The following is a 27,982-nucleotide window of genomic DNA, read 5'->3' as shown; positions in this document are numbered from 1 at the left end:
TCTGTTGGCATCTTCAGGTATCAGGGTTTGTGGAGGATACATTTCCAGAGTTTTAAAATTTAACTTATTTAATGTTACCAGCCCAATAATGTTAACAAAATAATTATAATAATTTGAGTTATGTCATGACATCGATGCAAAGTCAGAATTTACCCAAGCAAGGGGTAAATGTCCAACTGAAGTGGAAAAGATGGAATCTCAAACCCAATGAAGACCTAGTTCCTCTCATACTCAATAGTATCCATGCAGCTATGGGCTATTGTGATAACTGCTGCCATGGAAACTCAGAGCCAGAGGGAGCCCAACCAATCTGGCATCAGGTTCATTCAGGTGTGAAGTTAGACTCTGAGGAACACAGTGGAAAGGTCAGAGACCCTTCCAGTGGTAGCTGTAACACCTGAGACTAGTTTTACCAAAGAATTCTGGACTATACATTGCACACTTAATAACGTACCTGTTTTTAAAACCATAAATGTGACTGACCTGGCACTGTATTGCAAGGAACATAGGAAGGGAGTCGCGTTGAGGAAATGGCAAGCAATAAACCAACCCCATTTTATTTACTAGTCTTTATCCAATGACAATAGACCACAAGGAAAGAGTTGCTATTCCAAGACAGAAGAATTGTATGAGGGCTTATTAGAGGGATGCCTAATTTTCTTCTTTTTCCTTCTAAAAATGAAGGGAAACGAAGAAAATTAGGCAACAGAAAAATCAATGTATTATTAACAGATTACCATCATTAACATGACATAAAGAAGTGATCAAATACTTTTATGGTCAAAATTATTTTATAGCTGAGCCTGACCATTATTCTTGGCTTTTGGACCTATGAAGCCTTACTGACAAGATGTGTTAGAATCAACTGAATTCTCTCACCCACTCTACCATCCATTTTTCTAACATAAATTTCTCATTATTTGTTAATTACATATTATAAAGAAGAATGCTTTACCCGTATTTGGCTCTGAAAAAAATAAAAATCTTTATTTATAAATTCCTATGAAAATGTACACGGAGAAGAGGATTTGGATAAAATATGCTAAAATCACAGAAGCAAAGCCAAATTCTGCTAAAATCAAGAGAAATTGTTGATATCCAGAAAAATCCAAACCAACCAGAACAGCCACAAGATGATTAAGACAAATAGACTGAGAGAGAGCATTAACATCAAATTTCCTTGAACCCTCTACCTCCAGTGTTTTTGTGTTTTTGTTTTCACAAGTTAACCAGCTCAGGAATGTCCTAGTTGTACATATTCTTATTGCTACCTACCTCACATAATTTAGGGCCATTAATTTTATAAATACAGTATCAGAGAAGAGAATACCTCCATCCAGAAAATACTACTTGCTCAAAATGTGGGCATTCATTTTTAGGAATAGTATCATGCACCTTGGGAAGCACTGTTGGATTCCAAGCGCATTTCTTGTAAGCTATTACTTCAACTCAAAGACAAATATTGTTGCTTTCTATGTTCAGAGAGTCCCTGGGGTCCTTGGACATTTCTCAGTCCACAGGCCAAGCCAAAGGCTATTCCCTTCTTTCACTTCAGAGGCCATTTTCTTGTGGTTCATCAGAAAATTTAAGCATAAGTTATTGACAGGAGGAATATAACAATAGGGAAGAAAAGTGGCTACCAATTAGTATACCTGGGACCACTGCTGATAAGAACCTTAGTAGCTTTATGACCTTGACTGTAAATAGTAAATGAGGTGACTTTTGAAGTCTTGGGCATTCAAATTGGTGAGTTTTTCCTTCTTGCAACAGGGAAATTTGGATGTTCAGTGTCTGTTTCTGGAGGCTGTATGGTAAAAGACTGGTGGTATGAAACGAGTTCTTATGGAGAAGATTCCCCACAGGTAAAGCTTGAAGACTTTGTAGTCTTTCTTCCCACCAGGTGTTTTTTTCTTCTTGATCCTGTGTGAGCCCCAGAGATCTCAGGGTCACTGTGGTGGGCGTCTTCCATAGAGGATAAGGCCTGCTGGGTTTCTCTCAGTTTCCTGAAATGAAAGCAGGAAAACACAGGTTATTTATTCCCTAATTATAGATATTATTTACGACCACAACTAACACATCAGTTTCTTTTTATTTCAGGTTTACAGAAAGAAGCCTACACTATGAAGAATAGAAAGCTCAGTTCCTGTGATTATGATTGTCATTTAATGAGTTGAAATACATGTCATGGCACGTGGTAGATTCAATTTCCCAGATCTTTGGGGCATAAGCATATAGCTTTTCAGTCAATACATGAAAGTTACAGGGGTCAATAAAAGACAGCTCCTGGTCAAATCTGGCTTGCCACCTATTTTTGTAAATAAAGTTATATTAGAACACAGCCACTCATTTGTTTACACACACACAAACACAATCAATCAATGGCCGTTTTCATATTACAAATAAGTTGAGTCATTATAGAAGAGATTATATGTCCCACAAAGCAAAAAATATTTACTTCCTACCCCTTTACCAAACAAGTTTGCCAGACTCTAGTCTAGACAATTTCAAGATGCCATCTGCCTCATCTCTGTGACGGGTGCCCACCATCGGTACTGGCTGATGACAGTCACTGGAAGCTTCACAGAATATACCTACTACACTGTAAGAGGCACTTACCTTGTTGTGACCAAAATATGTGGATAAATACTTTCTTTTTATTCCATGGACAATGGAACTCAAAACTAGAGCAAGATAATTATTAAGTGGCTTATTTGGAATAATTAACTGACTAAAGACCTAGGGTCTTTAGTCTGCAACTTATTACTAAAAAAATCATATCAGAGACTTTTTAAGCTTTCAAACTAATCTTTCTTTTCAAGATGGACTTTGTAGCTAAGAGTAGTTGGACTTGTAAGCTTACTTCAGACAAGGTCCCTTTTCCATTTCCTTTTGTATTTTCAACAGCGCACAACATAATAATCACTTAAAAATTCCTTCAGAACACTGCTCAGACACACTGCCGGACCTTTCCCCAACCTTACCCCATCTGATTAATTCCCATCTATTTAATGAAGGAATGGGGTAATAAAAGAATACAAGCTTATGCAAATAAGCAATTGAATTGCCTTCTTTGTTCAGAAAACTCCTCTTCTAAATATGTACCATGATAGTATATCTGCCTGCCTAACACTGAAGCTTAGTGAGTTTCTCTAATAGGTCTCTACTCACTAACCAAGGTGAGATGATCCCCACCAGTTACTTAAGACACCTGCTGTCCCTCAGAATCCCAAGCTTTCTTTACCAGTGGTACTTCCTTATATTCCTCCCTCTTGCTTCCTTTGCATTATCTGGAATTTTCTCTCAAGCCACCTAGACACAGAACTAGTCCCATGCTGTAAAAGGCCTCTGTGCTGACAGTCTGCTTGTGGACAGGGGCCTATGTATTATAATGAACAATATATGTAAATGTAAATCCACAGAAGCAGCACACCAGCCTGCTCATACTGATGTGAATGATTTGCAATCGATTCATTCTTGACTCCAACATCCCCAAATCTACCTTTCTAGTATGGCCATCTTGGACTTTTCCAACTTCAGCTGCTTCTGGAGCTCCTGTGTTTTGCCCAGGGAAGGCCAGAGAACTCCATTTCTGGCCAGAGCTGCTGCAGAAGGTCTCTCAGCTGGATCAGGGTGGATCATTTTCTGATGACGTAGGGCCAAAAGGAAGGAACAGAAGCTTCACTACTGGGAAAATCTCCCCACTCGAGCCAGTTCCAACCCCGCCTATGTTGGTGGATTTTGTGAAACACTGATTTTCTTTTGTGCAGAGGGAAGGAGACATAAATGAAAACTTAGCTCCACCTTGGATAAAAGAATCGTCCATGTCTGATAACATCAGTTGTCCACACCTTTGACCTGTCTTTAATTATCATGGTTTAAAGAAGGCAGGCTGATTAACTAGTCTAATGCCATATTTTAAAATGGAAAAGGCTGAGGTGCTACGTAAAAAGTAACTGGTCCAAGTCCAAGTGACTAGTTCAACAGGAAGAACCATGATCAAAGCCAGTTTACCCAACTTTTGGTTCTGCTCCTTTATCACTTAATAATGAACCACTTCAACAATATTCCTAAAACACTATCTCCAGGTAGATATGGCTGTAACCTAAGAGGATTTGAATATGGTAGGAAATAATTGATAGATAGATATCAGTAGTGTCATATAATGAAGAAAACACTTGGGGACGAATTTCTGAGCCAACTCTGCCATTTACTTTGAAAACTTTACTGAAGCTCAGTAAAATTTGGAATTTGGAATAACAGTATTCTCCTTCTAGGACTATAGTGAGAATTAAGTTAATTAACAAAATTAACATTCACCTACAGCTTTGGTTTTGGTTTTTTGTTTTTGATGCTGGGGATTGAACCCAGGGCACTCTACCACTGAGCTAACATCCATATTCCTTTTTGTTTTTTGTTTTGCGACAGGGTCTTGCTAAATTGCCGAGATTAGCCTCAAACTTGGAATCTTCCTGCCTCAGCCTCCTGAGTTGCTGGGATTACAGGTGTATATCACTGTGCCCAGATTTGTACAGTATTGCTTAGCATAGGGCCAACGTTTAGGTACTCAGTGAATATCAACTAAATCTAAGAGCAACTTACATATTGTAACAGATTAGAAAGTGAACAAGAGACCCTTGTAAGGAAAGATTTGCCTCCTTTCAAAAAAGCAAAAGAAGTCGGAAGAACACGTTTATAACTATATTTGAAGACTGGAGGTAAAGTGTGAAACTCAAATATAATGTCAAAGAGTGTGGATATTTCTAAGCCTATTTTAGGGATCCTAACCAATCCTGTTTCCTAAGCCATGAAGTTAGTCATATGCATTTTATTTTCTTGATAGGATTCTAAGCTTCTTGACAGTGTTTTTGTATCTCCATTTCAACATGATATCCTCCTTTCTCTCTCCCTACACATACTCTGATATTATTTGGTACAAGGAACACGCAGATTTTTGAATTGACATTATGCCTTTTCTCCAATAGCTCCAATTGCTGGTATTGTGTCAATTATCAACAGTCACTTATACTATACTTTTTTATATACACTTGAAACTCTTTCTTTCGGTAATGTCATCACTGTTATCATTGCTAATAGTTAAAGCCCAGAAGTGGGAGGGGGAAAGGTCAAGTTTTAATTTTTAAGTTAACTACTTACTGACTGTAAATATAAAATTCAAATATACTTAGATCCTTGGGTTTCCTCCAGTGTAGAAAGAGGTGCCACCTGCCCATTTTAAAGTTATTATGAAAAGCAAATGGAAAAAAAATGTTCATAACAGGATTTTAAAACTATAACATGAAGGATTTCATGACGTCTTCCAAGTTTTCTTGAGAAGCTTTCAATCTGTCCTGTGTCTTTTTCTGGCCTTCCCAGTCAGTTGCTTTTTCCTTCTATTAATGGCACTACCAACAGATCCATTTCCCAACCCCCCACACCACCATTTGCCATCATTTTTTTTAAAAAAAAAATAGACACTTTGTCTTCTCTTTATCTCATGGGAGATGTCACCTTGAGCAAATTGTGAAAGTCTTCTGAGAGCTCCTGAGGAACATCTGGAAAGTTGCCCTCGCGGATAGAATGCCACGCGCTGCCATTGGAGGGCAATTCCCCTGCTCCTGCAGCCACTGCAATTGTTAATCCCAAAGCGAATATGTCTGCTTTGGGAAGGTGTCGATAATCCTGCAGAACCGAAGACAAGAAGACCAGTTAGTTTGCCCAATGGAGTGAGTCTAGACTAAAATGCAACTGGGAGGAGAGGTTCATTTGAGTACGTAAGCACTATAAACACTATGAGCCAAGCTACTTTTACTATAGTTAGTGGTTTATTTCTAAGAAGATAGAGGGAACACAAATATACCTTTTAATACAGCTATTCCCTGAAGTGCCCAAGGAATAATCTCAGGGCCATTTGGCCCTGCCAGACTCAAGATGGCTTAGCACATAAACTAGCCAATCTCAGGAATGAATGACTCATTTTTTCTTAATTATCACTCAGAAGGAAGTTTTATCCTTCCTAGGTCAGACTCAACAGACATCTTAGAAGATGGGCAATGGCTAAAGGATCACAACATGATAAAAATGGTCTGTACCAACAAGAGCTTAAAGAGGAGGGTTCCTTCCAAAAAGGCAGATCAGTAATTCTGCAGAAAGAACTGTGTGAGTATCGATTCACCTTTGATTGAGCCAGTTTCCCCATGTTTGGGGGTAAGTTTCTCCCCTCTTTGGCTTCTATTCTCAATGGAAAGGAGATACAATATGTTTAAATTTTAGATATACTCTCTTCATTTTTTGCACTGAGCCTTGAATGTCAAGAAGGTCAATGAGTATTAAATACCCTCCATGCCTATAGCTCCAGCTACTCAAGAGGCTGAGACAGGAAAGTTGTGTGAGGCCAGCCTGTGTACTATTATGCCCCTGTCTCAAAAAATAACAAAATACTCTCTATCCCTTTAATCTATACCTCTTGCAAAATCTCATTAGCCAGGAATCGAATATCTCCTTCTTCTACTTTAGGTTTGCTTACTGATGTCACATGACCCAGGTCACCTAAAAAATATAAAATAAATAAGAAACAGAGCTCTTTAAAAGAATAAGGGGAGTCATCAGTATAAGTTTTATAGGATAATAATATACTGGTAGGGCTACAAAGCAGACTCACCAATTTTGTATATCTCACTTGCAGAGAGAAACCAATCAGCTTCATTTTCAACCTCTTTTGGGAGTCCAGGAGAGTCACTTTGCATTTTATGGCAAATAAAGATGTTACCTGAAAAATACAGTCTAGACATTAAGTAATGATTCCCAAGTTCTGCATTCCAAAGATTCTTTTCTCAATTTAACATTTTAGCTGCCCTATTTTCTCCTCCTGTATGATTGTAGCAAGACCACCAACCTTTCTTTTTTTTCTATGAGATCTTTCAAATCACATTGGGATAGCCAGTGATTGATAATGCCTATTCAAGTTAAACCATCATCATATATTTCACATTCTCTGAAGAGACTGATGGCAGGATACCATCGTCTCACCATACACAACGTAGTAACTTATCCTTAAGTTTCACATTAATGAGTGAAAAAACAATTCATTTCTGCTCATTTTGATCAGTGCTGTGTTAGAAAAAGTGCAGCAGTAGTTATAAACATGATCAGAATGTAGCCAATAAACGGCCACTTTTGTAGTAAATTAAATATCTATTTTATAGTGGAAGTTATTGTCCCGCTTTGTGTTCTCTAAGTCCAAGAGGGAAATGGTTAAACTATTTAACTGAACTTTTTTAGGGGAAACAAATGGAAGGCATTCTCCCAGCCAATACTTTTTGACACTTGATAGTCAAGGGCCTTTGATACAGACACAATTTTTTTCAGACACAAATTGTGATGATGATATGAAAAGAACAAAATATGGCATGAAGAATAGAAAGAGCCATACTGACTAGGTTTGATGTCCAGGTGTACCATGCCAGAGTTGTGGATATACTTAAGCCCCAAGGAAATCTGCAGAAGAATGTCTTTGAGCTTTGGTTCTTGGAAATGTTTACCAGACTTAGTGTTTTCAGATATAGCAGCTTGCAAGCTCCCGCCTAGGAAAGAAACAACAGAGAATAACTCCACAGGAAGAGAAAATAGGTATGAGTCTTAAAGGTGAAAGAATAATAAATATTCAATAAATTCCTCGTGATTGTTTGCAGTCCAATGGGTCTGTATTACTTTAGTGTCAGTGCAAAGCATAATATTATCTGCTCTATGTTTATATTATAGAGATGTTGGAAAGAAGAAATAGAGCTTTTCAAAAGGAAAAGAAGTCAGGTGCTGTGACACTTGCCTGTAATCCCAGCTACTTGGGAGGCTGAGGCAAGTTCAAAGCCAGCCTTAGAACTTAGTGAGACCCTGTCTGAAAATAAAAAATAAAAGGGGCTGTGGATGTAGCTCAGTGGTCGTGACCCTGGGTTCAATTCTCAGTAGGAAAAAAGAAAAATTTACCTATTAACCAGAATGCCAATCAGGCATAGTCATATAGCTGCCATCAGTATTGATGATTAATTCCATGTCAATGTCAGGCTAATAATTTTAATGTAATGGATTCTAATTCGACTAAAAATATATCATAAAATGAGAATACTTAATGATAGCCGACCCATAGAAAAATTTAAAACTTTAGACACATCTGAATCCTATTTGAACCACGGTATTTAAATATCAGCTGTAGACTATCTTGATTCATCATTGTCATCAATAAAACATAAGGCTTGGGTTTATATGAATACTTGAGGTTGGACACCCATCTTAAGATATTAGAGTGTTTCTGAGCACTTTATTTCATTAATTAGCATTTACTAGCAGATTCTTCAAATTATAGGGTCCTGGCTCCCCTTGGCAGTTACAAAGCTGTAACTCTACCAGTCAAATATGTATCAGATGGTAATAGAGGAAATGTGTGCTTAAAGTAGGCTGTATAAAATTAAATGAAAAGACTCATCTGTCATGCTAAAATAAGTTCACAAGAAAGAATTCAGATCTTTTCAGAAACACAAAGAGTACCACAGTAAAGGTTTTTACTTCTCTCAGGTTCTTCTCAGAAAAGAATTTATGTATTATAGATGAGTTATTACTGAGAAAGAAAAAGGAAAAAGGTGGTTTTGGATTTTGTTTTAAAATGAAGCCACTCTGAGGCAGTTTGTAGATGAGGTGATGTTGACAAGGAGGAGGAAGGGTGCATCCAGTAGAACTCCTGTGTCCCTCCTAGCCTGAATTTCATAAGGGCAGAGACCACATCCGATTCATATTCCATTTCCCAAGACCTGGCATGTAATAAATATTTTCTGAAATGAATGTTCATCCTGGCTCTAGAGGGAAAAGAAATAGAAAGAATAGAAAGTCAAGGACCCCTTTAAGGTATGGAGTAAAGAAGACTCCTGGGATACTAGGAATTTTTAGTATGTTCTTGTAGGTTATAAACAGAGGTGCTTGCTACTCTGAAAAGCTTCAGTGTTAGTAAGGGCAACAATACCAGTGTTAACATTGCTTTTAAATACTTGGAAGTTCAGTAAATAATATTAAAATTGGCCAAGTAATAATTAACAATAGTAGAAGTAATTGAAAAGTACTCCTATATACAAAGGTGTTAGAATATCCTTATTTTGCTACAACTAGAGCTGATTGTCCATCCCTTATAAAAGAGCACAATTCACTGTCCTTTACTCAATAGTGTCAGAAAGGAAGCACGTGTTTATGTACATAGCAATTCTGAATATACTGTGAGCTTCATCCCCATCAATCCCATCCAGTCACAGAAGCCCTAACTTCATAACTCAAGGTACAACTTGGACATGGCTTCTGTAATTGCAAGCATTGTGCCCAAAGAAAAAAACAAAACAGCCCTTGGGCACTATGTGAGATGGGCTGCTGAGTTCCTCCCTTAAGATAAAATAATAGTACTTAACTCCCTTACCAGAAAATAAAAGAAACTTAAAAATGATATTTATGTTTTCCTTTCTTCTAATGAGACCTAACAGATATCAAAATATATAAAGAGCAGGTGACTCTAACAATAAAATATAAAAAAAGATCAACTATTCAACAGAATATTGATTCATACATTGGTATTCTTACATTCTTCATGTTGCTACCTATAACACCAGTATATTTTTCTGCTGATGAAGTGATTCTTTGTTTGATAGAAAAATACAACCAATATTCATGGCATCCCAGAGAGGATGCCTAGTTCCAAATGTCACATCAGCCAAACAAGTATAAGGACCACCATTCTAGGAGAGCATGCTTTGAAAACTCCAGTGACAGATGTCACCAGAAAATACTGCCTGTAGCAGAGGTTAATGTCTAATCCTGATTCAGTTAGAATCCTAGGGTTGTAGAATCCAACTAGTATTTTAGATTTTTGAGGGTGGCCCAGAGGTGACTTGTAGGGGAACTTGGCAAGGATGGAGAAGAAGGAAGTAACATTTTATTGGTTAAAGGGTTGGGAGAGAGAGCAGGGGAAATTAAATGACTATCTAAATCATCTGATTTATAATATAAGTTAAAATCATAGTTGTACATGTTCCAGCCTAACTTCTGTGATAGACTGGGGGCGAGGGAAGGTGGAGGATGGAAAAATAGGGAATGAGAAGGAGGGAGAGATAGGACATGGAATGAAGGAAGCATTTAAAGGAATGAGGCATTGGAAAGGCTCAACATGTATGGATTGCATTTTGCAAAATCAAAGTTGTTTCTTAAATGGCAAGTAGTGAAGTTATCGGTCATCATGATGAAGAAACAACAATTCCCTAGAATTCATCACATCTAATCTGGAATCTACTGCCTGGCTTTCAAGGCCTTCTCTAGTCTCCCCACCCTTTACCTTGTTGATCTCATTTCCTACTACACGGGTTACTTCAGTCATGTGAGAACCTACTGGGTGCCAGACCTGCTCCCAATACCATACCCTTGGCCTACACGCTATTCCAACAACTGGAAAACTTCTCTCTAAGTACCTAACTGGCCTTCCACAAGGTCTAATTCCAATCTTACCTCCTTTATGAAATTATCTCAGGCTACTCTAACAACAATTATTATTGAGTTTTTACTCTACACCAGGTGGTATTGGAACTCTGCTGCTAACATTTGGCAAGTATTGTTGCTAATTCTCAAACTATTCCTTTACCATTCCTTCACTCATTTGGTATTGACATCACAGCAATTATACAACTAGTGAGCAGCAGAGCTAGGCTTGGAAACCAGGTCTTCCTGACCCTAAAATCCAGGCCCCTTCCAATACCTTGTCACATTTATCCTCTTTACTGGTTTATCCATAGTTGTACCAGCAAGCTTTGCATTGCCTCTTGTGTAGTCATTCTAAAAGAATGAGTGCAGCACAGTGCCTTGAGTACTCCTCTCCCTACAGCTCCACACAGTGTCAAGCCTATAGAAGGTCCACAAATGCTGAAATAAGTTAAAAGATGATTTTAATAGGAATAGTCTCTCCAACTTATTTGGTTTGAATTTTGAAGGCTTTATACTGTTCCCAAAACAAGTTACAAAGCGTTTTTGTTTTATTGATATTTGGCAATATCTGTGTTTTAATAGAAAAAAAGCCCCAGGAATAAAACTAATCTTCCTTACAGAAAGAGAGTGGGGAAAAAAAAACCAGAAACCTCAGGCTTCCATATGGGGGAATTAGGAAGAGAAAATGATTGAGAAGTACTGACCTCTCAATCTTAAGCATAAAGAAAGGATCCATCAGTTCCTCCAGACAGATTATTAGAAAAAGGGATTTGGGGTGAGATAATAAGAGGAAAAAAAACAGCCCACAAGGGTAACAGGTAATGCTAAAAGGAAATTTATAAGAAAAACAACAAGAGAAATGCCAAATCATTATTTTGCAGGATGTATGTATCATTTTCTAGAATTTCATAATATTATTTACTTGCCTACTTGTTACTTATTTATATATATGTTATTATATATTATTTATATAATATATAATATTAATTTATATAATTTATCACTTATCACTACCCTAAAAAGCCATGCTGGACATATATACTCAGGGCCAATTGGTTACTAAAATGGCTAAAGGACAGGCTACACCATTAAAGACACTCAGGGAAGGTGAGATAGAGGAAAGGAACGTGGTTGTCAATTACTACTGTGGCCAGAATATGGATTTCTACTCCTAATATGAGGGAAAGCTTTTATTCAATTTGTAGCACTTTTCTACTTTACCACTGAACATTTTGATGACAAATATTTCCAAGGCCAACAACACATAACTGCTGTCAACCTCTTAAAAACGGACTAGAAGTATATTAAACCAGAGGACTCTCTTTATGATCGAAGTAGCCCAGAAAAAATGTGCTACAAGTGTGTGTTACATGTGTTACATGGATGTTCAACCCTGAAGAACCTAGGATAATGTATCTGAAGTCACCAAGTCCAGTCCTGGTGTCTCACCCCACGTTCTCACTCTGAGAACACTGAATCTCAAAGGTAAGAAGCATTAACTATCCCAACTTAAGAATCTACTAGAAAATTATTCAAAAGTCATATGTATATCAAAATAGGGCATCATGAAGAAACTTCACCACCAGCTCCTCAAAGTGGCATGGCTTGTATCTTTCAAGATAACTTAAAAATGGCAGAAGAATTATTTACCACTTAAATGCTGGGGTAAATGTTTTCTCTCAGTATAAATAAAGTGTAAACGGAGTGACGGCTCATACATATCAACTACATACAAGTTCTGAAATACATATATGCACCTTAAAATTCCTTTTTCAGCTCAACTATTTTCTCAGCTTTCTGATTCTAAGCAAGATTATGGTACCAACATTTTAGGTGTGTCTCTGCCATATTTGGCATAAATTATGAAGAGTCCAGCTTTATTTCTGAAGACTTATAAGACTCATATCCCTCTCTACAGATATTAGTCCACATACTTACCATTGCAATATTCATTCTGAATGATCACGTGGTCATCTTCTGCCCATGAGGAATAGTAACGTACCACATGCGGGTGATGCCCAAGCACTGCATGAGCATAAACTTCATGCAAACTCAAGTTCCTGAAACAGAAAAGCACTGAGAAAAATTAATCAAGACAATTTGTACATTAAGAAGTTTTTAAAGAAAATATGAGGCATGAACAATGGCAGAACATTTGCTGGGTGCTTACTGCATGCTTATTATTTTATCTCGTTCAATCTTCATTGGTAAGACACAGTGGAAAATACGAAGTCTCTAGAAAGGAGTGACTGGTCCAAATTCAAAGTGATAGTGGTTAGACCAGAAGCTTGGTCAGCCTGGTACCAAAGTCCTCTGTTGTTATACTGAACATGGCATATGTGAAGAGGAATCTTAGGTGTTTACTGTCACAATAGTAGACAGGCTCAGATCTTAATTTCACTGTGTCACAATATAAAAACCTTAAGGGCTTAACAAGAAAGTCACCATACCACCCATGGTGGATATTGTGATGGGTCTCTATCTTCCCTGTAAGGCTAGATTGTCATTAGAGTCTTTTTTTTTTTTTTTAGTTGTCAATGGACCTTTATGTTTTATTTATTTATATGCGGTGCTGAGAATCAAACCCAGTGCCTCACACATGCTAGGCAAGTGCTCTATTACTAAGCCACAACCGCAGCCCCTCATTAGGGTCAATATTAAACTCAGTCAATATGATATAGTCATAGAGAGTCTTAGTGATAGACATTTGTTATACAATAGGAAAACCCAATACAAGGTAAGCAAAATATAGTACTTGATGAATTTCAATATAAAAATGAATTTCAAAGTCTAATTTCAGGATTCAGCATAGTATTATATCCAAAGAATTCATAAAAAGTATTGGTGGAATCTGAAAATATTTGTTTTCCTTATAACCAAGGAAGAAATTGCTAACAATTAGCTCTGGGATGAAATATAAATTCTTGTAAATAATTTTTCCTTGTGTATTGTCTCTGAAACTTGACCATTGTATTCATTATTAATGCAAAGTAGAGCTAACTCAGTGAGTCAACAATAACTTCTTTCTCAGCAGTATTTCTGATGAACTAAACAAGTATCAAAAGATAATTCCATAAATCTACTCATTAAAAAAAAAAGTAAGACCAGTACTAAAATGTAAAAGCTAAGAGATTTACACACACACACACACACAAATTTAAAAACCCACACTCACAACAGTATTTGAAATTATCATGTTATAGTTTAGGAACTTGTCTCTGGAAAAAGTGATCTGAAAAACTCAAGAAAGTAATGAACATAAGAGGTTATACACTGGGGGAGGAGAATTTTAAAATGACAACAAAGAAGTAACGAGTATGTGTTTCATGCTATCAGCACTAGCATTTAAAACATTTTGAAAAGAAACAGCTTTCCAAATCCAAGATTGCACTTCTAGTGTATTTCGAAGGTACTCACTCATTTGACAATTCTGTAAAAGGTTTTGTAGAGCGCTTTATGGCATAAACACATCCATCCAGCCTCTTAATGCACTTGTAGACTGTACCAAATTCTCCAACCCCGATTTTTTCTACCTCCAAGAATTCCTTTTCATAGCGGGAAGCCATGTTAGTTTCTTGCAGAACACTTTTCTAAAATATTTTTATAAAAAGAGAATTAGAATAACTCTTCCCAACATATTGTGAGCAATAAAAAAGAACCATATTACATTCTTAAATTCTTTAGGTTTTGAAAAAGACTTGGGGCAAATGCAGTAGGTTCTATTTATGTCCATATTCACAGTAGCAAGAATCCCTCAAGGTCTGACTACCGTCTCTGTTCTTTGTAACCTTCCGCACAATTCTGTACTGACATTTCTTGTGCGTTCTCTAATGGTCTTTCTTCTACCTAGTCATATTATTATTTTCTCTATGTTCCTACAGAGAACACATGTTGTCATACCCAGCACTACCGTCCTCGGCTGAAGGAAGAGCAAATCAAAAACCAAAACGTCCCTTTGAATCTCTTCTTTACATTCCTCACAGTCCTCATGCTAAGATTTCTATCTCATATTGAATGGACTTGGTTACAAATAGTTCTCTCAAAAATCTTGGCCTGAAGAACAAAAAATACTCGCTTGATTAGTTCAGAATAAATGCTCAAGCAAAGCAAACCTTCTCCCTACTGGCCAACTAGTGACATCCCTCATTTCCCACCTAGTAAATAATTCCAGGCAAATAATTGAATTCCTTTATCAGCTTTCTCATCTGTAAGATGAAGATCATAGCAACTGCTCCTTAAGATTATTACATGAAAATATATAATATCCTATTACTTATATTGTATGTAATAATAAGATAGATAACTTAGTAGAATGCCCAGCACATAGGAAATTTTCAGCAAACTTATGATCAGCATCTCCATCAATTTACATGAATTTGATTTGTCTACCAAAGTCATCTTTTCCTAATTTCCCAATTAGCAGAAATTTTTATCTTCTAACTTCAGTGGTTTAAAAAATATTAATTCTTAGCCAGACACTATGGTGCACATTTGTAATCCCTGCAGCTTGGGAGACCAAGGCAGGAGGATCATGAGGTCAAAGCTGGCCTCAGCAACTTGGCTAGGCCCTAAGCAACTTAGTGAGACCCTGTCTCAAAATTTTTTAAAAAATTAAATAAAAGTGGGGATGTGGCTCAGTGATTAAGCACCCTGGGTTCAATCCCTGGGATCAAAAATAAGTAAATAAAGTTTTTTTTTTAATTTTAACTAGTTCATTTTGACTGCAATGATACTTTTATTTATATTTATATCTAATTAGTTATACAAAACTGTAGAATGTATTTTGACTCATCATACATAAATGGAATATAATTTCTCTTTCTTCTGGTTTTACATGATGTAGAATCACACCAGTCATATAATCTATATACAAATAGGGTAATAATGTCTGACTCTTTCTACTATCATTCCTACTCCCATACACTCTTCCTTCCCTTTACTCCCCTCTGTTCAATCCAAAGTATCTCTATTCTTCCCTAGCCCACCCTTATGTATATTAGCATCCACATATCAAATTGTTCTATTTGTGTCAATATTCACAGTAGAAGTGAAATAAGAATTGTATGTGAAATAAGATAATGCATTATATAATGCATTATGCTGTCATATAAAATAAAAAATATATATATTATAAAATATTGTTACAAATCAATAACATGAAGAGAGAGCCTACATAAAAGGAGAAAATCTTTACCACATGCACCTCAGGTTCAGCATTAACTTTCAGGATATATAAATAACTCAAAAAACTTAGCATCCAAAAAAAACAAATAACCCAATTAATAAAAGAGCCAAGGAACTGAAAAGACACTTCACAGAAGGAGAAATGTGCATGGTCAAAAATATATGAAGAGTGTTCAACATCTCCAGCAATTATAAAAAATGTGAATTTAAACTACACTGAGATTTCATCTCACTCCAGTCAGAATGGCAATTATCAAGAATACAAGTAACACTAAATGTTGAAAAGGATGTGAGTGTTGAAAAGGTACACTCATACCTTGCTCCTAGGTCTGCAAATCGGTTCAATCACTATGGAATTAGTATGTAGAGTCCCAAGAAAATTTGAGATTGTAATCATTATTTGACCCAGTCATCCTACTCCTTGATTTATACCCAAAGGACTTAAAATCCACATACTAAAGTCAGGCAGCCACATCAATGTTTATAGCACCTCAATCTACAATAGCTAAGCTATGGAACCATCCTAGATGCCCTTCAACAGATGAATGGTTAAAGAAAATGTGGGATATATACACAGTAGCATATTACTGAGCCTTGAAGAAGAATGAAATTATGGCACTTGCCTGTGAATGGATGGAGCTAGAGAATATCGCCCCAAAACAAAGGCCAAATGTTCTTTTTTAAAAATTTTTATTAGGTTATATGAGACAGCAGAATGCATTTTGATTCATTGTACACAATTTCAGCACAACTTCAAATGTTCTTTTTGATATGTGGATGTTAACTAGCTCATTTTAACATCCAATTCCAATCAGTCTTCATCATCTAGGTCTCTAATTTCCATTGCCCTTAGCCAATCTCAAGACATTTACTCCATATCTGGATTTATTATAACTATTGTCCCTCTTTCTAACTCCTTTAATAGTAAGAATTATTTTTGCAAAATGATACCACAGAATCAAACAATTAATTGTTTCCTGGTGAGAAATTTAAATGTCTAACAAGAGAACTGAAGGCCCTCTCATGAGATGCATAGTGCTACCTTACCACCTTCATCTCAGATACCAAATCTGCCAGCTCACCATCCTTGCAATTTCCCCAATCCCACCCTCTCACAACATAACCTCCTCCACCTTCAGAGCATTTACTTATTCCTTTGCCCAGAATTATTTTGATACACTGTATTCTGGTGGACTTGCTTCCTACATCTTTTCTAACCCTCCACCGAAGTTTTAAATAAATACATGGGTATGTATATACACATCACACAAGTATACAAATAAGTATACACATCTTTTAACTTCACATTTATGTTAAGATTATTTTGAAATTTCAAAGGTGTTAGTTCCTCTTAGGAAGTGACTTTCATATAGTTTTTATTCCTTATGGGAACCAAATACAAGGTGTTTCACATATTAAATACTTAATATTTTTGACATTTCTATCTGAAGCTAGGAGATGCCTTACAAAATAAGAATAAAATTCCAAGAGTAGTGAAGGCGTAAGTTAGAAACATCTGCTTATAAAAGGAAGCATGTGCCCATGGTCGTCTTCTCCAAAATGGTTACAGTCATGTTTTAAAATATCAACTGCTTTATGCAACAGATAAAATTTGCTGCAGAAAACTTTAGGAATTAGAAGGAAAAAAATTAAGTTTCCACTATTCGAGTAGTTTCCACTAATTCAATGAATATGTAACACATAATTGTGATCATCCCTCATTTAGTTTTTTGAGGGTTCTTGTACACTGAACATTGAACTGATCCATGTTTTTATACATTATAAACACCTTAATTCCAATTTAATTTTTATTGACTCAATATCATATTAAATTAGTCATTCTTTTATTGGGCATTTAGTGACCCCCTACTTTTTGTTATCACAATTAAGATGTAACAAACATTTCTGAGTAGTATTTACAGTATTAGTTTCTTAGGTCAGATTACCAGAAGAGGAATACTACATGGAAGACTGCAAACAATATAAAACTCAATAGATAGGGACACATTTAAGAGCTGAAATTTGGACTAGCGCGTCATAGCTCAGAGAGGTGGTTCACCAGTAGAGAGCTTTTCTAGCATGCCTAAAGCCCAACTCCAGCAATGCACACACACAAACAAAAGCACTAAAATTTTACATACAAACCTCTGGTTTTATACCATTTTCCTCCATTCTGTTTTGCCATTTGAAAAAAAAAGTCTGGATTTTCCTGTCATTTCTACATCCCATTAGTATAGAAATAAAGGGCTGGGGAGGGGGAGGGAGAAGAGGCAGAGGAGGAGAAAAAAGCAAAGAGGAAGCCCAAGGAGGACAGGAGCAGGGTGAAGACAGGGAGAGAGGAGGAAAAGAGAAGGAGGTGGAGAGGTACAGAGGTGGGTACAGGAAGGAGGGTGAGAAAAGGGGGAGGAAGGAAAAAGAGGAGGGAGGGAGAAGGGGCAAGGAAGAGAGAGGTAAGGGAGGGGGGAGAGAGAAAGGGCAAAAAGGGAGGGGAGAGGAGAGATGAGAAGACAGGGGAGATGGAGAGAGAACAGGATGAAAAGCCTGTGTCCTGACAGCGGGGGCCAAAGAATCATGCTCACCTTGGCAGGCAGCCCTTCCAATTTGCCTTCCTCTGAGCCAGCTTCCTCACTAAGGAAAAAGAAAGACGGTGCATCAAGACATGCTTATATATGATTAATGCACTGATGAAGCCTGGTCCTGTGCTAGGTTCTGGGGCTATAAGACAGTTTCTTCCCTGCTTTAATCTCTGTCTGAAGGCAGGGATAACCAGAAAGTTTCGCTATGAGAACATCAGGCAGGCTAAGAACAAAGCATTAGGACTGGGATTGTAGCTCAGCGGTAGGGTGCTTGCCTCACACGTGTGAGGTACTGAGTTCGATCCTCAGCATCACATAAAAATAGATAAAATAATAAAGTTTGTGTCCAGCTACAACTAAAGATTTAAAAAAAAAAAAAGCATTAAAGGATACTATGGACAATGTCCTGTTAAGTATTTCGAGAGTAAAAAGCTTTCTCAAAAGAGAGGATATGTAAGCTAAGATTCCAAGAATGAGTGGGATCCAGCTTAGGAAAACAAGTGGGAGTTCTAGGCAAGTAGAACACCATGTGCTAAGAATTGGAAGCAAGGGCGAGAAGAGAACATCTGTGAAACTCTATATGGGCATTATCATCCCCAATAAGCTAACCAACACAGACAGTGCTGCCAAAGTCCAGGTTAAAGATTTTCTCCATTCTGTAGGCTGTCTTCACACCTTTGCTGAGAAGAAGCTTTTAAGTTTGAATCCATCCCATTTATTGAGTCTTAATTTTACTTCTTGTGTTTTAAGAGTTCTGTTAAGGAAGTCAGTTCCTAAGCTGACATGATGATTTGGGCCAACTTTTTCTTCTATTAGGCGCAGGGTCTCTGTTCTAGTGCGTAAGTCCTCGATCCACTTTGAATTGAGTTTTGTGCACGGTGAGAGATAGAGGTTTAATTTCATTTTGTTACATGTGGATTTCCAGTTTTCCCAGCCCCATTTGTTGAGTAGGCTATATTTTCTTCAATGTATGTCTTTGGCATCTTTGTCTAGTAGGAGATAATTGTATTTATGTAGGTCTGTCTCTGTATATTCTATTTTGTACCATTGATCTACATGTCTATTTTGGTGCCAATACCATGCTGGTTTTGTTACTATTGTTCTGTAGTATAGTTCAATGTCTGCTATTTTGATGCCTCCTGCTTCATTCTTTTTGCTAAGGATTGCTTTGGCTATTCTGGTTCTCTTATTTCCAAATGAATTTCATGATTGCTTTTTCTAATTCTATGAAGAATGTCATTGGGATGTTAATAGGAATTGCATTAAATCTATATAACACTTTTGGTAGTATGGCCATTCTGAGTATTAATTCTGCCTATCCAACAGCACGGGAGAACTTCCCATCATCTAAGGTCTTCTTCAATTTCTGTCTTTAGTGTTCTGTGGTTTCTCAGAGCACTAATCTCAAGAATATATAAAGAACTCAAAAGACTTCACACACACACACACACACAAAAAAAAAAAAACCCCACAATAAATGAGCTAAGAAACTGAACAGACTATTCACAGAAAAAAAAATTCAATGATCAACAAACATGAAAAAATGTTCATCTCTAGCAATTAGAGAAATGCAGATCAAAACTACTCCAAAATTTCATCTCTCTCCAGTCAGAATGGCAATTTAAGCAATAATCAAGAATACAAGCAATAATAACTGTTGGCGAGGATGTGAGGAAAAAGGCACACTCATCCATTGCTGGTGGGACTGCAAATTGGTGCAACCACTATGGAAAGCAGTACGGAAATTCCTCAGAAAACTTTAAATGGAACCACCATTTGACCCAGCTACCCCACTCCCCAGTTTATACCCAAAGGGCTTAAAATCAGCACACTACAGTGATGTAGCCACATCAATGTTTTAGCAGCTCAATTCACAATAGCCAAACTCTGAAACTAACAGATGAATGGATAAAAAAATTGTGATACATATACACAATGGAATATTACTCAGTCTTACAGAAGAATGAAATTATGGCATTTGCAGGTAAATGGATGGAACTAGAGAATATCATGCTAAGTAAAATAAACCTATCCCAAAAAACCAAAGGCCAAATGTTTTATCTGATAAATGGATGCTGGTCCATGTTCAGGGCAGGCTAGGGAAGAATGAAGGAACTTTGAATTGTGCAGAGAGAAGTGAAGAGAGGGGTGCGGCTGTGGGGATGGGAAGGAAGGTAGAATGAGACAGATATTACCCTATATACATGTACGGTTACACTACTGGTGTACAGCCAGTGGAATGAGAAGTTATGCTCCATTTGTGTAAAACGTGTCAAAATGCATTCTACTGTAATGTTTAACTAATTGGAACAAATAAAAAGAAAAAGAAACCTCTAGGTTACATAATTAGTAAGTGATAGAACTGGGATTTGAAATCAAGTCTGATCCCAAAGCATTGGCTCTTCATTGCCACACTACACCCTCCTCCAACCCCCACCTGGAACCTGGCTTTCAATTCGGTTCACAGTTAAACTGTAAATATAAAAACTAAGAACTTAGACTTGGCTAAGATGTCTTGAATTATTCTTCAATAAGCAGAAAGCACTGATTAATATCCTTGCATGACTGTATTCTGGATCTTTAGGAAAAATTCATCTTACAGATCAGCCAGTAGATTTTTCTTTTTGGAGAAGTACAAGTAGAGGACACTACATTCATGGAAATAAATTGGTGAACACCTGTGGCAAATTTAGCACTACATTCTGATATTTATGAATGACATTTATATAAAATAACAACAAAGCAATAAATAATGGAGAAAAACACCATCTTAGAAGCAGTAAGAATATGACTCTAGTATCACCACTTTCATTGCCAGGAATCCAAGTTAGTTGTCTTTTCCTGCTTGCTTCAGTGAAAAGTGGAGCCATTGATTTTGATGACATACAAAGACTCCTAAAGAGCTAAAACCAATAGAATTCTTGGAAACCAAAGTAGCCTGGCTATACTTATGCTGAAATTTTGTTTATTTAAGATTTAGGAGACCGTTTTGAAAAAAACTTATTCAGCCACAAATCTCCATAACACATAGTCATTGATTCGTAAGAAAAAAACAACCCATCATGGTATATTTACTGCTCTGCAAAGTTGAGATTATTTACTGCACATTTATTTTGCTGGATACTTATGAACATATATAACTGTCCCCATTACAGAGGTAATTCCATTCTTAAGAAAAAAGAAATAATGGTAATGTTTTTGAGTAACATGCACGGTCCTTATTTGGATGATTTCTACCATTCCATGCCCTTTGTGGAATAGGGCAATTTGGCTTTGCATTTTTTCAGCACCTCTGAAAGTGGAAGAAACACTATCTTTTTATCTGTAATCAGTCTTCCACCACCTACAGAGAAGTTCAAATCCTTGTACTCTGGAGCTCTCATCACCAGTCACACAATGTACACTTCAAGCAGCAATATATTGTTTGTTGTGTGAACTACACCATGGGTCTGCTAGGACCAAAGTAACCAATTGAGACCCCTTGAATACAGTCCTTACCCCATTCAACTTTCTAACTGAAGTCAGAGATCTGTGAATTACTTTTCCCTGCTTTTACAGAGAAGTCACGGATAGTATTGGAACAGAAACATGCTAGAAACTGTGAAAACATCGGCACTTAAGAGGAAAGTCATGTAAACATTATTTAAACTTCATTCAAATAGTGTTCTTATTCCTAAACTTACTTTCTCTCTTTCCTTTCCCCTTGACTATAGAGGTTCTTAAAAGTTAGAGAGAGCTACACTTACACATTTCCTCGGGTCTTCCTCTTGCCTTGAAGGAATGATCGTCTATAGGACTCTGGGGTGAATGGATTAATATTGACCAGAGCCAGCGAGGTACTCTCATCCATGAGGGGAACAAATGTGTGTCTCAAATGCTTAGAACTTCGGGGAAGAAGCTTCCCTGTTGAAGAAATCTCCGGCGGGCCCACCAGGCTCTGAATGAGGATGACCAAAGGCAAGGCAGAATAGGGTTAGTAAAAAAAAAAAACAAAAAACTTCCATATCAGCTAGCTAATATTTGAACAAAGTGTTATTGCTAAAAGGGCCTTAAAGCAAACTAGTTGCATAATAACTGGTGCTCTATGAAAAATATAGAATCTCAGTCTCTATCTCTAAATATTCTTATTTATGAGGTGAACACAGGAATCTGTATTTTGTTAAGCTCCACGCCTTTGCCCTAGGAAATTCTGTTAGCTATCTGTGAAACCCACCAATTCTAATCCTACCTCCAATTTTTAAGGATGAGGACATTTCAACAAATAAAAATGATTCTATAGAAAACCCCATCCATATGTTCCATAGTTAATACTTTAACTTCAAAATTTTCACTCAAATATTTAGTGCCTACTAAGTAGCAGATTCTTGACTAGATACTGAGGGGTATGTTTGTGAATTCTAGCTCTTAAGAAATACATAATCCATTAGTTAGCAATTTCTCAGTGTCTCAGAAATAATCACTTTGTAAGGGAGAGATTTCCTAAACTAAACATGAGAAAATAAGTCCCCAATTTCACTTAAAATTTAGCATTAAATGAAAAAAAAAGCTCCATAAAGTAAGGTAAAGAGATTGAAAAATAGTGCTCTGAAATAATTGCTTGAGATTTCAGGTTTTGCAGTGGCTATAACCAATAGAAGTGGCTACCAATAAATAGGAGAATATACAATACTCCAAGTGTGGTACAGTAAGAGACCATAGACCTAACTCGAACCAGAATCAACCAAAGGGCAAAGGGGAAAGTCCAAGACAGAAAATTCTGAGACAACAGAATTCCATTAGTCCTAAGAGCCAGGAACCAGAGGATTACCTACGCTATAGATCTGCAAGTAGACAGTAGCACAGGTACCTCCCAGGGTAATCACTGCATTGTAGGTCTATTTATAAAAGAATTCTACCATTTGTTTTTTTTTTCATGTCCTATCATTCTCTTTTATTGGTTGTTCACAACATTACAAAGCTCTTGACATATCATATTTCATACATTAGATTGAAGTGGGTTATGAACTCCCAATTTTACCCCAAATGCAGATTGCAGAATCACATCGGTTACACATCCACAATTTTACATAATGCCCAATTAGTAATTGTTGTATTCTGCTACCTTTCCTATCCATTTGGATGGTCTCTGCCCCTGACTTTTTAGTATAGAAGCAGAAGCCAGACTATAATATGACTCATTAAAGAATGTGAATATACAAAGAATGAAAATGAGGCTTATTACATTCAATACATGATTGACATAAGTGGAAATGAATGAAGCTACAGAGTACACATAATAACATTTATTTTAGTGAAGAAATATGTTATTATCAAAGTCAAGGGTTTTTACAGTGCTCTGTCTGTGCCTTAAGAGTTTACAGGATGAATAATCTCAGAGGCTGTGGCCAACATCCTCACTGGTAAACTCTTGATTTTCTGCTGAGTTTATCATGAGAACTGACTATTGGTTCAAAATAAGCAGAACTACATTGTATCATTGATATTTTTCAATTACCATTGTGTTTTGGGAAACGTGTTTTCTATTTTTAAAATTATTGTAAATGGTTCCCTGAGAAGGAGTTTTGTGAGACTGATCATCATATGGAAAGCAAAATGCTTCTGTGACAGATGATGAAACATCCACACCTGGAACACAGTACATAGTTCTGTTGCCGCATTTCAAGGAAATTTTTTTTTAAAAAAAGCCTAAGAAATTTTCAGATTAAAAAAAAATGAAAGAAAAATTGGTCACATAGGGGCAGACAACATCAGAATTTCTAGTCTGTAAATAAGAAAGCCAACAGAATATATGAAGTCCCCTTATGATATAAGGACATTAGTAACATCCATTACAAAAAGGAGTTCTGCCTGGAGATAAAGCAGATTGACGATTCCTGGAAGATGACACAGATTGAGAGTACAAATATGCTCCAGAGCATGTAGATAAATCCCTCAGTCCCGCTCTGTGTGGAGGATTAAGGGAGACAAGGGAAAACTGGGGGTAGCTCCTAAACTTCTGAAGGTGAAAAGAGAAGGAAACTTCCCACACAGCTGATGTCATAGTATCTCAAGAAGAAAAGGCCCAGTTGGCACAATTAGTCCCCTGAGGCTTCGATCTCTTGAATATTCCAATCTGGTGGCTGTCAGCTAGTGGTCAATACATTTAGCCACAGTAACCCTACTACCTCCTGATGATGCTTTTCTATCTGTAGGTAATTCTGCTGGGAATTCCTTATAGAAAACTAAAGTCAGTTTCACATGATTTCTGGTTCTACTCCTTGGGCAAAGCTGAACAAAGCCAACCTTTCTTTCCTATGTAGAAAGGATTACCAATTATTGTCTCAGCATAGCATTACCAATTATCATCACCTTAACTCCTCTCTGCCAGTCCTGATCCAACTGTATTTTCATAAATATGCACTTTATGAAGTTGCATTTGTAGCTTCCCTCCCAAGCTCTAGTCTCTGCTTGGAAAACTCCAAATCATCATTTAAGACTGTTCTCAGACATTATTTCCTTTGGAAAGTCTTCCCTGATATTTTGAAGCTTAGTTCATAATTCCTTCTCTTCATGCCCTACCATTCTTCTAGCACACATGATCTGAACTTGAAATTATTTTTTTCATTATTTGTCTTTATTCATTTGGGGGGCACTTTTTTTGAAGACAGTAAATGGGTTTTGCCAACAGAAGTTCTGCTAACACATTGAGGTGTTAAGTTGAAAATGATCAAATGGATGAAACACAGTACCATGTCATATTGTCCTTCCCTACTCAAGTCACACTCTCAGCCAGTTCTTCTCCATGTATCAAAACTGTGCCAACTTTCATTGCCATTCTCGTGCTTCCTTCACCTGTTTATTTCCAGGTCACTCCACTGATAATCTGCCCAGAGAACTCTGACCACTCTTGAAGCACTTAACAAGGTCTTTTTGCCTTTTTCCCCTCCCCTCCCCCCTCTCCCTCCCTCCCTCCCCTGCTTTCTCTTTCTCTCTCTCTCTCTCCACCTCCCCATCCCTCCCTCCTCTCTCCTGCTAGATTTTAAGCTCTTTGAGGGCAGAGACTTTATCTTATGCTCCCTACCCACAGTGGATTCTCAAAAAATGAATGATTAATTGGTACCGAGATCACTGAAAAAATCTGCTGATGGATCCCTGAACATATTTTGTCTGCAGTTCAGACAAGCAGCTTAGTATTCCCTGTTAGGCACGCTATGCAAACTCAGCAGGCACTAAAGAGACCCGCTGACAGCAACTGTCCTGCAAGCAGGATCACAGATGTTATTATAATGATCTTAAGTACATCAAGCTGAGCTAGCAGGAAGCAGAATTAATACCCATCCTAGGAATCACACACCATGGCACCAGAGTCGATGAGAAGTAACCTGCCTCGACCCTGGATGGGATAACATGAGCAGTGTGATAGAAGACCAATTACGACAACAAAACCACTTCTTATTTGCCATTCCAAAATTTTAAAGGAATATCAAAAAGTTACTTTTTTGCTCTTCTATTATAAAAGAGCCTGCTCTTGACTAGGCTGAGTGGAGGGAGGAGTTCCTGCTGGGGAGAATAGAAGGCCATGAATATGTTCATGTGATTGTTCTTCTATTAGGGAAAAGTAAAATAATTTTCCCCCAAAATATAGTCAACTGGAATGATGGAAACAATGATGAACTAAGTCCAAAAGATGAAGTATCTAGCCCTGTCTCTGCCACTGGCTGAGCTAGAAGCAACCTCATCTATTGGGACCTTAATTTTCTCAAATGTAGTGCAGAGATTGGCTCTAGATCTCAGAATTACTTCTACGTCCAATACGCTTTAGGATCCTCCACCCCTCTTATTTGTGGCCAATGCCAAATAGTTACAGGCACCTATGATTTTGAGGAGACAAGAAGCAGATTCTTTTCAGTAGCTTTCCACTGTCCTTCATTTCCACCAATAATACAAAACCGGGGATATACAGAGCCGGTGATGAAAGTCTACCACAGACACACGGACAACTGAGTCCTGTTGCCGTGTCAGCTGAACTGAAGACAGGTTACAGTGACCCGACTCCTTTCCACAGCCAACTTACCTTGGGGGTGGAGGGGCTGTCACCATGCTGCAGCCTGCTCCTCTTGGCTGTTGGTGCTGGGGTAGCAGGACATTTGGGAGAAGCCGACTCTGGAGTCCGAAGAATTAGCTCTGGGCTTCCCTCACCTTTCTCCTGAGATGTGTTGCGTTCCTGAATGTTGCTGGGAGGAGTCGAAAAAGCCACCGAGTCCTGGGCCTCACCCACCTCTGGGCTTCCCTCACCTTTCTCCTGAGATGTGTTGCGTTCCTGTACGTTGCTGGGAGGAGTCGAAGAAGCCACTGAGTCCTGGGCCTCACCCTTCTCTGGACTTGGGCTCTGGGTCTCCCCATATTTTTGTACCTTTTTCTGCTCTTCACTTTCAGTCTCTTCTTCACTAAAGGAAAAGTTTAGTTTCTGGTTTGGCTCTTTGTTAACACCGCTGTCATCCATCTCGGTGAAAGAGCTTATAGCCCAGGTAAGGAGGTCTCTCTGAAGGGAACACTCCACACCTATAGACTTAAGGAGAAAAAAACCCCAGCAAGTTCTACAACTTCAGCCAGCCTTTCCCTCAACCAACAAACAGCTGTGTGGCATAGTGTTAAATTTCTCCCTTAAGTACCATGAATCTGTAAGACCTCAGCTTATCCTTATTTCCATTCTGATTACAGAAAATTCCTAGTAACTCTCTAAGCAATTAAATCTGATTCATATACAAAATTTTTTCTGTATGCCCTAGAGTGTCCCTGTTCCCATGTGCTATAAAATAGTAGTGAGGTTGTTGGATTCCTTTAATTTAGTATGGCTTTAAAAATACCCATTAGCCCATTGGGGAATAAGCTCATTATCTAACAAATTATTTTCCCTCCTCTACACCTGCCTTATATAAATATCACCCTCTCTTATTTTCTCCTCCCCAAGCACCTAATGGCTAACAGCAGATCATTAGAATTTACCATCACCTGGATATCATATTGATCCTTTTACAGCCTCGAACATATCTTGGCTGGAGTTTGTATCCATGACAGGGACACATCTTAGATCCTTGCCAGATACACTTGCCCTAATTCAGACACCCTTCCTCCCCACAATATTAGTGGTTAAAGCTCTTAGTGAATTGAATAAAATTTTAAACTGACCAAAGAAAGATCAGCAACACTAAGAAGCAAATGTTGGACACTTTAAAATGACAACTATTTTTCCCCCAAAAAAAAAGTCTTACTTTGTAAAATTATTTTCCTTACAGTTTAGGTAGCTCTAATATACATTATTTAACTTTTCTCAGATTGCCCAAATGAAGGGTAAAAAACTTTTTGAAGTAAAACCCACCAAATGACCCAACAATCTCTCTTCTTCTGGGTGTACACTCAAGGGAAATGAATTCAGAATCTCAAAGAGACATCTGCACCCATGTTCACTGTAGCACTATTCACTATAGCTAGGATACGGAAATAACTCAATTGTCCATTGATGGTCAGTGGACTTTTTAAAATGAGGTACCTTATTCAATAGAATAGTATTCAGCCTCTAAAAGAAGGAAATCCTGCCACTTATGACAACACAGATGAACCTGGGGAACATTTTGCTGAGACATAAATTAGACACAGAAAGACAAATGCTGTATGATCTCACTAATATATGGAACCTAAAAAGTCCAACTCACAGAAGCAGGGTAGAACTGTGGTTGCCCTGG

At 37.5% G+C, this 27,982-nt stretch overlaps 1 protein-coding gene across 1 annotated transcript; it reads right to left on the bottom strand.

Annotated features, from left to right (window-relative positions):
* Window positions 1-966: 966 nt before the first annotated feature.
* On the bottom strand, window positions 967-26,795 carry Wee2 (WEE2 oocyte meiosis inhibiting kinase). The gene is made up of 11 exons (XM_040291145.2): window positions 26,314-26,795; window positions 22,007-22,197; window positions 18,264-18,312; window positions 13,918-14,090; window positions 12,439-12,560; window positions 7,434-7,580; window positions 6,659-6,766; window positions 6,461-6,546; window positions 5,509-5,679; window positions 3,500-3,642; window positions 967-2,003 (listed from the first exon to the last, which is right to left on the bottom strand). The coding sequence occupies exons 1-11, from the start codon at window positions 26,740-26,742 to the stop codon at window positions 1,841-1,843; spliced, it is 1,782 nt and encodes a 593-aa protein (XP_040147079.2). The 5' UTR covers window positions 26,743-26,795; the 3' UTR covers window positions 967-1,840.
* Window positions 26,796-27,982: the final 1,187 nt, after the last annotated feature.

Source organism: Ictidomys tridecemlineatus, chromosome 2, assembly GCF_052094955.1.
Source record: "Ictidomys tridecemlineatus isolate mIctTri1 chromosome 2, mIctTri1.hap1, whole genome shotgun sequence".
Lineage (NCBI taxonomy): Eukaryota > Metazoa > Chordata > Mammalia > Rodentia > Sciuridae > Ictidomys > Ictidomys tridecemlineatus.
Note: the sequence above shows the minus strand (reverse complement) of the source record. Positions and strands in the feature narration are given on the sequence as shown.